Source organism: Bubalus bubalis, chromosome 18 (genome assembly GCF_019923935.1).
Source record: "Bubalus bubalis isolate 160015118507 breed Murrah chromosome 18, NDDB_SH_1, whole genome shotgun sequence".
NCBI classification, from domain to species: domain Eukaryota; kingdom Metazoa; phylum Chordata; class Mammalia; order Artiodactyla; family Bovidae; genus Bubalus; species Bubalus bubalis.
Window position 1 is genome coordinate 49178692 of NC_059174.1, and position 14904 is coordinate 49193595.

At 52.4% G+C, this 14904-nt stretch overlaps 2 protein-coding genes across 7 annotated transcripts; one reads left to right on the top strand and one right to left on the bottom strand.

Moving 5' to 3' along the window:
- Positions 1 to 271: 271 nt before the first annotated feature.
- On the bottom strand, positions 272 to 7973 carry C18H19orf54 (chromosome 18 C19orf54 homolog). 5 transcript variants are annotated; one of them, XM_025269135.3, is made up of 7 exons: positions 7844 to 7973; positions 6889 to 6985; positions 3775 to 3843; positions 3138 to 3262; positions 2243 to 2372; positions 2066 to 2136; positions 272 to 1309 (listed from the first exon to the last, which is right to left on the bottom strand). In XM_025269135.3, exons 4-7 carry the CDS (start codon positions 3238 to 3240, stop codon positions 972 to 974), a joined length of 642 nt encoding a protein of 213 aa, XP_025124920.1. In that variant the 5' UTR covers positions 3241 to 3262; positions 3775 to 3843; positions 6889 to 6985; positions 7844 to 7973; the 3' UTR covers positions 272 to 971. The 5 variants fall into 5 exon arrangements, with proteins under 5 accessions (XP_025124920.1, XP_025124919.1, XP_006052105.1 ...); XM_025269134.3 differs by having other exon boundaries at positions 7667 to 7898; XM_006052043.4 differs by having other exon boundaries at positions 6889 to 7913.
- A 172-nt stretch (positions 7974 to 8145) lies between these two features.
- Positions 8146 to 14335, top strand: SNRPA (small nuclear ribonucleoprotein polypeptide A; the record flags this gene model as incomplete). Of its 2 annotated transcripts, XM_045163485.1 has the most annotated exon segments (4): positions 8146 to 8290; positions 8753 to 8847; positions 11720 to 11892; positions 14156 to 14335. In XM_045163485.1, coding segments are annotated over 3 exon segments (426 nt in total), but the record flags the coding sequence as incomplete, so codon positions are not given.
- Positions 14336 to 14904: the final 569 nt, after the last annotated feature.

A 14904-nucleotide genomic window follows, 5' to 3' on the forward strand; every position in this document is an offset into this window, starting at 1 on the left:
TGTGTGCCTGGCTTGAATCTGGCCCTGCCACTGGCCAGCCCTGTGACCTCAGGCCAGTGACGGTACTTCTCCAGCTTGTTCTCCCTCAAACTGGGAGGATCTAGTATCCTCCTTAGAGGGTTGGAGGACTTGATGAGTTAATGGGGTTGTGAAGGGGTTGGCACAAATAATTAGCAGTGGGAGCTTTTGCTTTTTAGACCAGGAGAGAAGACAGGTGAGGAAGGTGCTGAGCCTGAGGGCCTCTTCCCTGAGGAAGTGATAGAGTCAGGACTGTGGATTCAGGAGTTTTAATGGAGGGCCGGGTGCAGGCACAGGACGCGCCAGGCACCTGAGACCCCACTGGTGGCAGAAAGCGTGAGGAGAAAGAACCTGGGGTGAGGGAGACTGGGGTGAGCCAGGAGGATGCTGCACGAGGAGCATACAGGAGGTTCTGGAAGTTTCTCTGGAGGGCAGTGGTGAAATGTGGTTTGTGTTTGGGTTTTGTTTTTGGCCACACCATGTGGCATGCAGGATCTTAGCTCCCAACCAGGGATCAGAACCCGTGCCCCCTGCAGAGTCTTGACCAGTGGATCGCCAGGAAGTCCATGGTTCATGTTTTAAAAGGCTTCTCCGGCTTGACATGAAGATACTGTCACGGGGTACAAGGAGAGGGTGGTCGGCAGCCAGAAATGGGCGGATGCAGCACTGATGGGGCGGGGGGCAAGCCCTGGGGTCTCAGCGGTTGCCAGTCTCCCCCCTGCAGAGGCAGCTGGTCTGTGTGGCTCCTGGCTATAACCCCAGCCCAGAGTAGGTGCTCAATTTTGGGAGGTGGGCTTGGGGGAGTTGGGGTGATGCCCAGGATGGATTTGGGGGGGACCCTGCATGAAGGATCTCTGGTTGGAGGTCCAGTCCAACCCCTCGGGCTGTCACTCAGAGAGAGAAGCCAGGGCACTCTTTGGCTGGTGACACAGCTGAGCTGGGGCCACAGCAGCCTAGTGGCTGGGGTCCTGTGGTCGGAGGAGCAGGGCCTGGCCACAGAGGCCGGCCCGCACCCCGCCGGCAGGCACCACGTACTCCCGGCCATCCGCAGCCCGAGAGGGCGAGAAGTCCGTCAGCTGCAGGTTGCTGTCCCGGACTTGGTCATAGTCCCACAGCTGGTGGTGCCAACTCTTGCCCTGCTTGGCGAGGAGGTAGACAGCCCCTGGGGAGCCTTCTTCCGGCAGGGATGGTGGCTGGTGGGGTGTGCCGGGGACTGGGTGGAACAGGCCTGGCAGCTCGGGATCCTCCGAGTAGCCAAGGCTGGGCACATGCTGCACACCCAGCAGGACCCCTGTGGGGAAGAGGGGGCGGCTGTGAGTAGGAGCTGAGCCCTGACGAGGGGCTGGGGCTCCCGGAGTCCCCCTCCACTGCCCTCCAGGGTGGGCGCTGCCATGATCCCTGCACTGTACACAGCGTGGGCACAGCTGGGCTTGGATTTGAACCCATGGTGCTGGGCTCCAGAACTGCAGGCATTTTAAGTCCTGCCTCCGACAGTCTGTCAGCACAGGGAGGTGGTCAAGGCAGCACCAAACAGAGCAGACATCACCACCTAGTTGTTGCGAGCTGTCTAGGAGAGCCGTGCTCAGAGGTGTGCACACCAGTGCGCTGCCTTCTATCAGGCAGGCGCAAAGACGAAGGTGCTGACTATAGCTAACACTGAGACATGGAACCTACCAGGCACCATTTAAAGAGTTTGAACATTCAAACAGCCCTCTGCTCTGGGACTGTTCACCCTAATTTCCAGATGCGGACCTGGAGGTCCAGAGTCACAGAGCCTAGGAGTGTCTGGACCAGGTTTGCAGCCCAGTTTGATCCTCCTCTGTGCTCTGAGTTTCTTGTTTGGGAAAAACCCTGATTGACAGATGCTGAAGTACCTGCTGCCGGCCAGGACCCTGCTAACTACCCTGTAGGGACAAAGATGGTCCAACCCTGGCTCCTGCCTTGAATAGTGTGGAGGGGCTGGCACGAGGGTGAGCATGTGAGGAGGGGAGACTGGGGATCAGGGAGGCCCACAGTGAGGGTCCAGGGCAGGGGAGGGGGAACCCACCTGCGCTCACAGCCCAGTGGGCCTTGTGGCCCTTCCTCTGACATGGCTCATGGTTGAAGTCCTCGTCGTAGCTGCACTGCGGTCAAGGCCAATGCTGTGGGGCGGCCCCGGGACACACACACCCTCCCCCCGCCTCCCCCCCATCCCAGCCCAGCTCCCTCCCTGACCCTGGGATACGGGATAAGGAGGGGGTGTCCGGCGACAATGTGCTGCAGGACGTGGTCTCTGTTGGGACCGCCCAGGCCGCCACAGAGCACCTCTGCCTGGCAGCCCAGTGCCTCCTGGGCCAGCCTGCCCATGTCAGCCACTGCAGGGACAGAGCAGACACACAAGCAGCAGTCACTGTGCACCAGGCACTGGGAAAAAGGCTTTTAGGAATCAATGCCTGTAACCCTCACTGTGACCATCATCTCTTCGTGCAAACGTGGAAAATGAGCCACAGAGAAAGACACAGATCCTGTGTTAATGCATGTGTGTGGAATTTAGAAAACTGGTACACATGATCCTATTGGCAAAACAGAGACATTGACGCACAGACGCAGAGAATAAATGTACGGCTACCAAGGGGGCAGGTGGGAGGAACCGGGAGACTGCAGCTGACACCTAGGTACTATTGATACTATGTATGAAATAGACAACTAATGAGAATCTACTGTACAGAACAGGGAACTCAATGCACTGTGGTGACCCGAATGACAAGGAAGTCCTAAAGAGAGGACATACATCTATGTGTATGGCTGACTGATCCTGCTGTCCAGCAGAAACTGACAAAACATTGTGAAGCAACTCTACTGCAAAAAAAAAATAAAAAAAAAAAAAAGTGAGGCACAGAGAGGATAAGTTGCTTGTCTATGGTGACGCAGCAGGAAGCGGCAGAGCTGGGCTGGGAACCCTGGTAGCCTGGTTCCAGAGTCCACCTCATAACACTCTGCTCTTTGGCGGGGCGGGGCAGGGGAAGGAGAAGGGTGCAAAGAATGGAACAAAGTCCCCCATGTGCCTGATGTATCCCAGCCAAGCTCTCCAGTCCTCTCCTGCAGGACATCTGGGTGACACCCTTCCACACCCAACCTACCTGAGAACATCTCCCCCTGGGCCGTGTATCCTCTCTCCATGGCCACCTGCACAAGTCTCTCCAAGGGGGTGCCGCCGGGGGGTGCCAGGAGGGTGCCTGCCATCCACAAGGCCACCAGCCCACACCTGGGGAGAGACAGGCCCAGCCCCCCAACCTCTAATTAGAGTCTTTCCTGGCCCCCTCTGCCCTAAAAGCTGGAGTGTAGTGAACAGTTTGCTGCCCTGGGGGAATTCCCTTGTCTCCCAGGGCGAATGGGGAGACCTGACTTCCCCCTCCTAGGAGAGGGGATGGCCAAGGCCTGAAACCAAGGCTGGAGGGCTGGGGTGGGGTGAGTGGGTGGGAGGTTAAGCAGACATGTCACCTGGGCTTCCAGGAGGAGCAGGTGCCAAGGGGGAGTCAGAGATAATGGACCAGATTTGTTCACTTGCTTGTTTGTTTCAACTGTTTATTGCACATGCTCCCAGGACCCTGACCTGGGTAAGTTCCCCTTCTCCCTCCCCTCCTCCTTCCCCCTAGGCTGCCTGGGATGAACCCACTCTTCCCACACTCCCCGGTCAATCCTCACAGAGGCTGGTGAGGGCAAAGGCTTGAGGGCACAGCCAGCCAAGGGGCTGGGGTCCCAAATCAGGGTACGTACTGAGGGCCTTCTTGGATGAGGGAGGGCAGGTCAGCACAGAAGAGGATCCACTGCAGGTCACTTCTGAAACTGAATCAGAGGCGCATTCAGGTCATGAGGGAACCAGTTCCTAGGGTCTCACCCTCAAGGGCTGCTCTTGGCTGGGTCAGACTGCCTTCATCCCTGATGAGACACTTCCCTTCCCCACCTCTGTTTTCTCGTCTGTTCAATGGGAATCATTCTTCTGCCTGCTACTCCCTGCTTTTTCTCAGCCATTGAAGGGGCAAAGAGCAGATGTGCAAAAGCTTTGCAACTAGGAGTCAGAGGAATTTATTAGAAGGGGTATCTCTATATCATGTTGAGCCCTAGTGGCTCTGGTAAAGAACCAGTCTGCCAATGCAGGAGACTCAGGTTTAATCCCTCAGTTGAGAAGATCCCCTGGAAAAGGGAATGGGAATCCACTCCAGTATTCTTGCCTGGAGAATCCCATGGAGAGAGGAGCCTGGTGGGCTACAGTTGCAAAGAACTGGACATGACTTAGCGACTGAGCATGCATCCATGCTCTACTCCATGGATGAAAAAATTAATGAAAGAAAGAAAGGGAAAATTTTATTGGAGCCAACTTGAGGATTATAACCTGGAGATAGTCTTTCAGAATGCTCTGAGGACTTCTCTACCCATCAGATGTCAAAACACAGTCATATGTTAAGTTTTTGAGACAAAGGGTTGTCAAAATATTATTGACCATTTACTCAATCCAGATCTACAAGTACAAAGCAAGTTGTGGGACATGGGTCATTTTGACCCCTTAACAAGATTAAGAAGGAAAGTCTTTTGATGAGATTAAGACGGAATATTATTCTGTAAGGAGGTCTGGTAAATGCACACTAAATGGGAGGGAGGAGGCCCAAATGGGCAAAGAAACAATTTACATTTATTTTATCTTGCTGGGACTTCCCTGTTGGTCCAGTGGTTAAGACTTTGCCTTCCAAAGCAGGAGATGCAGGTTTGATCCCTGGTCGGGGAACTAAGATCCCACAGGCCTCAACAATCAAAAAACCAGAACATAAACAACAGAAGCAATACTGTAACAAATTCAATCAAGACTTTAAAAATGATCCACATCAAGAAAAAGAAATTTTTCCCGTCTTGCCATAAAACATGAATTTAATTTCATTAGTGCCGAAACTCTCCATGTTTTTCCCTCTGAAGCCTGTTTTGCACACAGTTAGGATGGAAATCCTTCACTCAGCCTTGAGCAAAACCAGGTGACAGCTCCAGGCCTAAGAGATCACTGATAAGAGTCAGGCCCAGCCCCTCCGAGGGGAGGCCACTCAAGAATATTTTGGTGATTCCAATCCTTCCCCCCTCCCCACCAGGGCTCAGGAGGTGCCAGGCAATGTACTTATATCTCTATCCCAAAGCCAATGAAAGGGGAAGGCTGGGGGGCACCCTCCTGATGAGAGGAGATATCACAGCACATTGGTTAAAAGCAGGGTGCCACCACCCCCCCCCCTGCAAAAAGTAGGGCACCCCATTGCCATGCCCTTCCTCTTCTAAGCACTGTGGCCAAGTGACTTAACCAATGTGAATCTCGGCTTCCTCATCTGAAAAATGGGGTAACAATAGTTCCTGCCCTGAGCGGGGAGAGATAAATTAAAAGGTTGAGTTTAACATAGATATGCTATTTTGTATCTGGAGGAGGGCATGGCAACCCACTCCAGTATTCTTGCCTGGAGAATCCCCATGGACAGAGGAGCCTGGCGGGCTACAGTCCATGGGGTCACAAAGAGTTGCACACGACTGAAGTGACTTAGCATGCATGCATGCATGCGTGCATATACGTACATACATATATGTGTGTATATGTGTATCTGAATCACTGTGCCATACACCTGAAAATAACATGACATTATAAATCAACTTGGAGAAGGAAATGGCAACCCACTCCAGTACTCTTGCCTGGAAAATCCCATGGACAGAGAAGCCTGGTAGACAACAGTCCATGGGATCGCAAAGAGTCGGACACGACTGAGCGACTTCACATAAATCAACTATACTTCAATTAAAAAAAATAAATAGTTCCTGCCTCATGGAATTGCTGAGGTTAAATTAATAAGTAAAAAAACACTTAGAACAGCACCTGGCATATGTAGATAATGGGTGGTTGTTACTTGCATTAAATTTGCCTCACTATGGGGGAATTCCCCAGCAGTCCAGTGGTTAGGTTCTGTGGGTCCATTGCTGATGATGTGGGTTCTATTCCTGGTTGGGGAACTAATATTCCACATGCCACACAGTGCAGCAGAAACAAAAAACAAAACAATTTGTCTTACTATACATGGGGCCTTTAGGGCTGATTATAAACTTGTCTAGAGAACTGGAAATTTCTTCCGGACAGGGGCAGGTCACTTCTCCCTTTTCCCTTCACCCCCAGCCCATGTCTAGGCCCCTTTCTTCCTGCCTGGGTCTCTGGGTGCTCCAGCTTCCTTCTAGGCCCCTAGCCTCCAGTCTTACCATCTCCACTCCTAGAAGGCAGCCTCCCTCCCTCCCTGGAAGGGCACAAAGCCCTTCCACAGCTCCCCAGAGCCCTCAGGACAGTCCACCTTCCTTCACAGGGTCCCCCCCCCCCCCCCCGCCATGCCCTGTGTCGGGCTCCTGGCCACCTGGGAAATGAGTGGCCACATTTGCCACTTCTCTGTCAAGTATTTGCAGGTCCCTGAAAAGAACATCTCTTCATTTCACTTTTGGGCCCAGGCACAAGCTATTTTCTCTTCTCATCAAGAAACTTCCTCGACAGCACTCAGGGGTTCCCTCCTCTAGACAAGCCCCTGAGACCCCCTACTCCTGGGGCACCAACTCCCTCTAGACTCCCTCCCGATGGCTCTGACCTGTCTGGACTGTGACTGTCTGGTGGAGGGAGCATCTGTTTCTCCCACTGGATGAGGTGCTCTCAAGGAGCAGGAGCTTTCTGCGTTGCCGAAGGCACACAGCCACTGAAGGCGTCCAAATAGGGAGCTGAAGCAGACTGTCTGCCCTTAAGAAAATGGGAAACCCCAAGAGATGACTGAAGTGATGTGGGGAGAGGTGGTTGGGTGAGACCACGGGTGGGAGGGATAGGCCATGGGACCCTACCGGTCCTTGTGCAGCTTCAGGAGCCTCTTCACGTCCTCTCTGCTCCCGGGGGCTGGGCCGGCCCTCTCCAAGGCCTCCTTCAGGAGCTGACTCTTCTCTAGGCCGAAGACATGAGGGGGAGCAAACCCAGTGGTAGGGGGTGGCGGCAGTGGGGGTGGTGGGGGAACAGAGGCCTGGAAACTCGAGGGTGGGAAAGCTAATTCGGGGAGATTTAGGGGAAGGGGAGGAAGTGGAATACTAAGGGCCTGGGATGCAGGGGTTTCGGGAGGAGGAATTGGTGGCTCTAAAGGAGGAGAACATGGAGAAATCATTTTGGGGTCTGTGACTTAGGCTGAAAGATCGAGAATGGGAGAGGGGGACAGATCCTCCAAAATGTGGTCAGAGGGATGGAGAGTCTGACGGTCTTAGAGCTGAATTCCTGATCTGGGAGCTGAAGTTGGGATTGTAAAAAAAAACAGGGCTAAAATCTGGAACCTTGGGAGCAGGGATTGAAGCTGACGCAAATGACAAGGAATCTGAGGGCTAAGGGGTCCTTTAATGTGCAAACAGATCTGTGGTACAGAGTTGGGATGCAAAGCTCCAGGTGTGAGGCTTAGGAGTTAACTTCTTATCCTGGGTTAGTTTAGAAACTTGGGAAATTATGGGACACGAAAGCCCAGGCCTGGGGCAAGGCACCTAAAGCGTGGGATTTAGGATCCCTGGGCTAAAAACTGGGAGAATTTAGAATAGATCCCACCCCCTCGCATCTCAGACCCGAGTTTGGAACCTTAGAGCTGACCTTTGAGTCAGAGGTCAAAAGGACACTTGGCAGGGAAAATAGCCTAGTTGTGGAGAAAGTCCTGAAATCGGGGCGCAACAGGAAGTCTTGTGGGCTGGAGAAGGATCACAGATTGGAGGCCGTTGGAAGCCCCCATACGGCTTGGGGTAACAGGGCCGGGCAATAAAACGCGAGTACCCTTCCCGCAAAATGGCTGCCGCAGCTTACAGCCTTTCCCAAATCCCGCGGTAAGATTAGCAACTCAAGTCCGCCCCTTTAACGATCACGTGACAGAGAGGGGCTGCGAAAGAAAGGCCTTGGACGAGACTGCCGCAAGAACCGAGTCCCGATTGGCAAGAGGCGCGTGAGGGGGCGCGGCCTTCACGGATTGGTCCGTAGTCCCGTGCGCCGCAAAAGGGTTTGCAGGGGCTGGGCGGAGTTTTTCTGCTGAGGCGGGAACCCAATTGCCGTTTTTATTGGCAAAATCTGGGTCCGGGAGCTAGCCTTACTCTGATTGGCCAAGCTACCAAGTTTCCGCGCAGGGGTTGGCTTGTAGATACACAAAGGCGGGTCCAGAGGAGGAAGTTTTGTGGTCGGCACTCAGCAGCGTAGCAGGCACCGCTTGCGGGAGCTGAGTCTGTTTCGGTGAGTATTCTTGGACACAGGCGGCCGTAGGCGCCTAGCGGCGGAGCGCGTGACGCCCGGGCTTTCCTGCGCTTCGTGTAGTGGGAACTATTTTTTTTCTGCGCGAGGCCAGGTTTCGACAAAGTCGTCCCGCTTGCCTTAACTGGCTCTTACATCCGGGCCATTTCTCCTGGGCCGGCCTTTGAGCGCGTGGGCCAGTGGGAATCGCTACCTAGGCCGCTCCGCCTACTAAGTCGAGTAGAGCATCCTGGGACTCGTAGTAAACCTCACGAGATTTCCCTCACCACGCGGGGAGGAGAAGCTGTGTGCTGCGTTTGCTTTGTTTTCCGAGCCGTGCTTCCCTCTTCCCTCGTCTTTACCTTACTTGACTTTCTCTTGGAAGGAAGATCCTTCAGCAGCCCGCGTTAGGACAAAAGGATTTTCAGAAACCCAGGACTGAGTGGGACTTTTTCGTTCTTTCAGCCCTACCTCAGCAACTTAGTCCATGGCAGTTCCCGAGACCCGCCCCAACCACACTATTTATATCAACAATCTCAATGAGAAGATCAAGAAGGATGGTGAGTTTTCGGGATAGTCCGGACACCAGGCTATCCCGCACGAGCCTGCCCCCTCTTCTGTCCCCAGCATCCATGTCTCTTCCTCAGCCTTCTCCAGCCAAACTCTTTTAAGTTCGGTCTTTGCACAGGCAGTGCCTTTGATATTTCCTCATTTTCTCTTACACTTTTACCGTTATTCTGGTAACTTGCTCGTCTTTCAGGGTTTCAGCCTCAGGAGCCTCCAGAATGTCTCCCCCTTCCCTTTTCCACCCACGTGCCTGCCTCTGAGTTCCTAAAACCCTGAACCTCCCCAGTCAAGTCCTGATCTGGCTGTCAGGGGACTCTCTCTTTCCTGGCCTTTGAGCTCCAGGAGGGTAAGAACTGCCTAAGAACTGCAACTGTTGGTCTCTGTCATGCCCTCAAGTGATTAACCCACAGTGAAAACGTTTCATTTCAAAATAAAGTGAAATGAACCATGATGGTGGGTAACACTGGGTACCAGGTGCTGATGTATAAATAATGGTTACATTTAACTTTCACAGCAACCCTGCAGGAAGGACCTGTTGTTCCCATTTCTCAGAATAGAAACTGAGACTCCAGAGGGATGTGATTTGCCCAAGGCATACAGCAGGGAAACGTGCTTGAGACCACTATATGGAATTCTGATTAAGAACTCGATTCTAGATATGACATAGTTTTCTTTTTTCTTGAGCAAGTTATCACTTTTTATTGAACTTCTTGTTTTTATGTATATAGGAAAGCTGGGCAAAATCTGTGCGCAGATGTTATGGGGAATATATGAGCTAAACTTCCATGCTTTTTTTTTTTAATGCTGCCTAGCCGTTAGTAAGGGTTGGATATAAGTGTTAGCTCTTATTAGCTCCTCAAGAAAACTGTTAGGAGAACTGAAGGAGCTTGCTGGCATTAAGTTGAGGTTACCGATAAAGTTGCTATTGAAGACAGTAAACAAGCCATGTAAATCCCTCATATACTGTTAGAGCATTGTGCCGGGCCAGTTCTCTGTGGAGCTGCGGACACAGTGGTGACTGAGACAGTCCTGGTCCTGACTTCATGGAACCACAGTCTAGTAGAGATGACAGATCTGCTCCCAGACAGTGATAGCCCAGAGTAGCCATGGCCATAATTGGGGGAAGTTGAGGCATAGTAGTCAAGGCTGGGATTGGGCACTTGGACAGAGGTATTCAGGTTCATAGAACAGGAGACATTTTGGGAAAGCCTACCAGGTAGGGGAAGCAGCATCTGTGTTACAATGAGGAAGACGAGTGACTAATCTGGACCAGCATGTGCAAGTGTCCAGGGGCAAAAGAGAGCCCAGGGCACTCTGGGAACCACATGTACTGCAGTTTTGGGTGCCTGAGACTTAGAGGCTGGTGATTCATGGAGAACATTTCAGGCAAGCAGTGCACTCTGGCTCCTGATGCCTTGAGGGCTGGGTGGGGTGTTTTACTTCATCCTGAGGGCTTTGGGGAGCCAGGCAAGGGATGCAGCTAATTGTGAAAGATCTTTCCAGCTGTGGAGGGTGAACTTGGTGGGCAAGAAAGGAGACTGGGGAGAGGCCCAGCACCCAGGGGAATGACTCAGGCCCACACTTGGCCTTCAGCCTATGGGGATGGCAGGTGGAGACAAATCTCAGAAATGCCTTCAGAATTTTTGGCTATTTGCTTCCCTCTTTACCCGATCCCCCTTTTCTTTCCTACTGTCTTATTGACCGGGTATCTTAAGCTCAGGTACCTTCTTTGCATAAGACTGGTACCCTTTCCTGGCTGTCCATTTGCTAGGGAGGTTTGGTAGTCCTGGGTTCAGACGGACTTGGGTCCTGGGCCAGTGACAGATCCTCTGAGAGCCTCTGTCCACATTAATAAAATTGGGGCAGTTATAATTGCTAACTCATGGAGTAGAGGTAAAAATTCAGTGACATTATTCCCAGAAATCATTTAATGCTGTGTTTATTCAGGCAAATGTATTTGGAGATTTGTGTGCTGGCAACTGTACTGTTCATTAGGGTTTTTTTTTTTTTTTTTTTTTTTGGCTCACACCAAGGGGTTTATGGGATTTTAGTTCCCTGACCAGGGATTGAGCCTGGACCCTTGTCAATAAGAGCACAGAGTTCTAACCACTGGACCACTAGGGAGTTCCCTGTGGGGATATGGAATAAACAAATAGGATAGACTTACACCTCTTCAGAAACAGGACCAAGCAAAAAGGAAACAAACATGATGTCAGGAGGTAGGAAGTGCCATGAAAGAAAAGCAAGCAGGTTCTCACTGTTGGGGGAATGACATGAGGGGGCTCTTATCCCACCAGGGTGGTCAGGGAAGGCCTCGGAGGTAACATCTCTGCTGAGTCCTGGGTGACTGGAACGAGGCAGCCATGTACACATCGGGAGAAAGTTGCTCCTAGTAGAGGGATCAGTCAGTGGAAAGGTCCTGAGGCAAGGTTGCTGTGATGAGCCTGAGAAAGGGCTGGGAGGCCAGTGTGGTTAGAGCCATAGGAGTGAAGATGGGGCATGGGGAGAGATGAGGTGGGAGAAGTCACCAGGGCCAGATCAGAGGGGCTTGTGTCAAGGTGCTGGAGACAAGGAGGGAAAGTCCTTGCATTTATCGAGCATTTACTATGTGCCCTCTGTATGTGTGACTCGTGTTCCCCTGCAGCGACCTTGTGGGGTAGGTATCCTGACTGTTGACCTACTACAGAGTCAACGCACACGACCACCTGAGTGGTTCTAGACTGCTGATGGTACTGTTCAGTACTCTGTCAATGGGCTGATGGTTTCTCTTGTGGGCTGCATTTCCTCTGAAAAGCGGAGCTCCAGCGCCAGGATGTGATACCCCGGCCTGCAGTCACCCCTGGGTCTTTTCTCTCCCTACTGCAGAGCTGAAGAAGTCCCTGTATGCCATCTTCTCCCAGTTTGGCCAGATCCTGGATATCCTGGTGTCACGAAGCCTGAAGATGAGGGGCCAGGCCTTTGTCATCTTCAAGGAGGTCAGCAGTGCCACCAACGCCCTGCGTTCCATGCAGGGCTTCCCCTTCTACGACAAGCCCATGGTGAGCACCAGGTGTGGAGGCTATGGGTGTGTGCCCGTGCCAAGTGTTGCAGGCTGGATGGGTCTGGGCTACTGTCACCTGTAGTCCACAGCCTTAGGGATGGGAGTTCCTCCTGTTGGTCCTCCGTATCCACTGTTCACTGTACTGGGGCAGTGGAGACACAGCAATCACGGGAAGTCCCAGCTCTGCCCTTGTAGACCCACAGTGCCGCTGGAGAGAGACACCTGTCTCCAGGTGGCGACGACCCGAGGGGTCAGGGCTGGGACAGGCGAATGCACAGAACTCAGGGAGCCTACTCTCACCCAGTCTGGGAGTTTGCGGGGGAGCCTTTCTGGATGAATAAGAGTTGGAGAAGAGTAGCTGAGAAAGACAAACTAAGAATGGGAGATAACCAGGAACCTGTGTAACTGAGGAAGTGAGTCAAGTTCATTCGGCAGAAGTGAAGGGTGGGAGATGGTGGGGTGGGCGTGGCCTGGAGAGTTGTCAGAAGTCAGGCTAAGGAGCTGATCCTGAAGGTGGACTTGACTCCAAGGTTGCCGGCAAACCATGGAAGGATTAGGGAGATGCCTGTGGCTGTTGGGGAGGATGGATTCAGTTGTGGGAGATGGGGTTCAGTTGTGATGGTGAGGCTGGGTCAGGGTCCCAGGTCTGGTATAAGGGGAGAGTTCATCTAGGATCAGGGGTTACAGTGATGGCTATCACTGGGTACCAGGTGCTGATGTATGAATCGTGGTTACATGGGGCCATGGGATGGGAGGAAGTGGGTTACAGATGTTCAGTAGGCCTTGAACAGACAGGGGTTCTGTTGTTCAGAGTCCCTGCGCTGATCCAGAATTCCTGCCATATCAATCAGTTCTCTTTCCCTCTGTCAGTTCTTCGAGTTTCACCTGATTGGAATATGCCTCCCTGAACCAGTAGGGTGGTGACAGCAAGTGTCAGTGCCTGCAGGTCCCAGGCAGGTCTCTTCACATGAAGACATTGGCCCCAGGGGCACAGGGGCAGCCTGGTGCCCTCACCTCCTTCCAGAGGGGGCTGTTCTCTGACTCCTGCCTGTTGTGTCCTGTTGTGGGTATGTGAGCCCACAGTTGCCACGTCTTCCATTGCTTTTCTGGAGTAGCTGGAAATTCCCTTTTGAGGACTAAAAATCATAAATCATTTTATGTGGACCTTCCTCCCCTGCTTTTCTCTAACACCACTGCTTGAACTGTAGAAAGCGCTGAGCCACTGTGGGCTCTATCAGGGAATCCTGTCAACTCTACCTGGAAAACCTCCACTGAAAACATAAAATTAAAAAACAAAAACAAAAACACACACACACACACACAAAAAACCTCCAAAAAAACCCTCCACTGATTCTTCCCACTCCTCCCCTGGTACCCGCCTAGTCCCAGCCGCGACCCTTCTCCCTGTTTTGACTCCCTGCTCCTCCCAGGCCTCTCTCTATCCCATGGTCACAGCGCTCCTTGGGAGTCACAAGTGAGAGCTCGTCATCCCCCTGCTTATAATACTCTTTGACTCCCGGCTTGCTCAGGAAAAGACAAAGTCCCAAGGCCCCCTGTTGGCTCTGTGATGTCACCTCCCTCCTCATCCACGTAGGCCTCACTGCTGTTGCTTGAACACACCCCATACGCTAGCTCTTCTGGCTCTTCCTTTGCTAGAACGCTTTTTTCCCTAGATGCCTGCATGCCTCCCTCCCTCCCTGTCTTTACGCCAGCATTCTCTCCCTGAGGTCTTTCTGGCTACACTCTGAAAATTTCACTTCTTCTCAACTCCTCACCTCCCCTTCCCCTGTTGGTTCACTTTTTGATCTCTGTCATATCTTCCCCAGCGAACTAATGCCAAGAGGGCGGGGCTTTTGTGTGATTGGCTCATTGCTGAATCCTCGGAGCAAATTTGGGTGCTCTGTAAACCACTGACTGAGATTTAGTTTGGAGACTCGGTCTCGTGTGCGATGGAAACCCCCCAATATAGTGCTCCTGTCCTGGCCTTGTTTCCTTGTACCCTGAGTGATGCTTGGGGCTGTCCCATCTTCCTATCAGAATCCCAGCATCCATTCCTGAGAGCTTGCTGCATGCCAGGCAGTGTCTAGAGCACGTTTTAGCTCCTGGTCGTCCTTTGAAGTGGGAAATACCTCAGTACCCATTTGACAGATGGGGACATTGAGGCCAAGGGATTTCTATGATGTTTCTCACCAAGCTCCAGGCAAGGTCTGATTTTGGCTCCTAAGTCCAGTCTCCTTCACCCTCTACTCTCTGTTGGGCAGCGCATCCAATACGCCAAGACCGACTCGGATATCATTGCCAAGATGAAGGGCACCTTTGTGGAGCGGGACCGCAAGCGGGAGAAGAGGAAGCCCAAGAGCCAGGAGACTCCAGCTGCCAAAAAAGCCGTGCAGGGAGGGGCGGCCGCCCCTGTGGTGGGCACTGTGCAAGGGCCTGTCCCGGTAAGCCAGGGCCCACAGACGCAGCCCTCTCCCCACCAGGTCTTCCTCAGCCTCGTGGGCTGGTGCGGGGGTGCAGTAGGGAGAGGTATCCTCTTAGAGATCCAGGCATTCCCCCCACTTCCATTTTTCTTGTGGAGCTTGTGTGCCTATCTATAGGGGGGTGAGCATATGAGTGATGGTACCTCCACTTGGAAACATCTGATGTCTATGCCTCTCTGCCAGTTTTCAGGACCTTTTTCTGTGTGTCTCAGTCTTTTTGTTTTTTCTCTCCTTGACCTTGATTTTGCTGTGTCTTCTAAAGTCAGTGTTTGTGTGGCAAATCCAGAGGAAACCACTAACCAGCTATTAGGATTGAAAAGAATTTCATTTAACAAGGTCACCAGATCAATATGGAAAAGTCAGTTTTATTTCTGTACATTAGCAACGAACAAGGATACTTCAAATTGAAAAACACCTCCAAGGAAAGTGTGCAAGGCCGCCCACTGAAGTGATAGAACATGGCTGAGAGAAATTTGGAGACTTAGTACTCTTGCCTAGAAAATCCCATGGATGGAGAAGCCTGGTAGGCT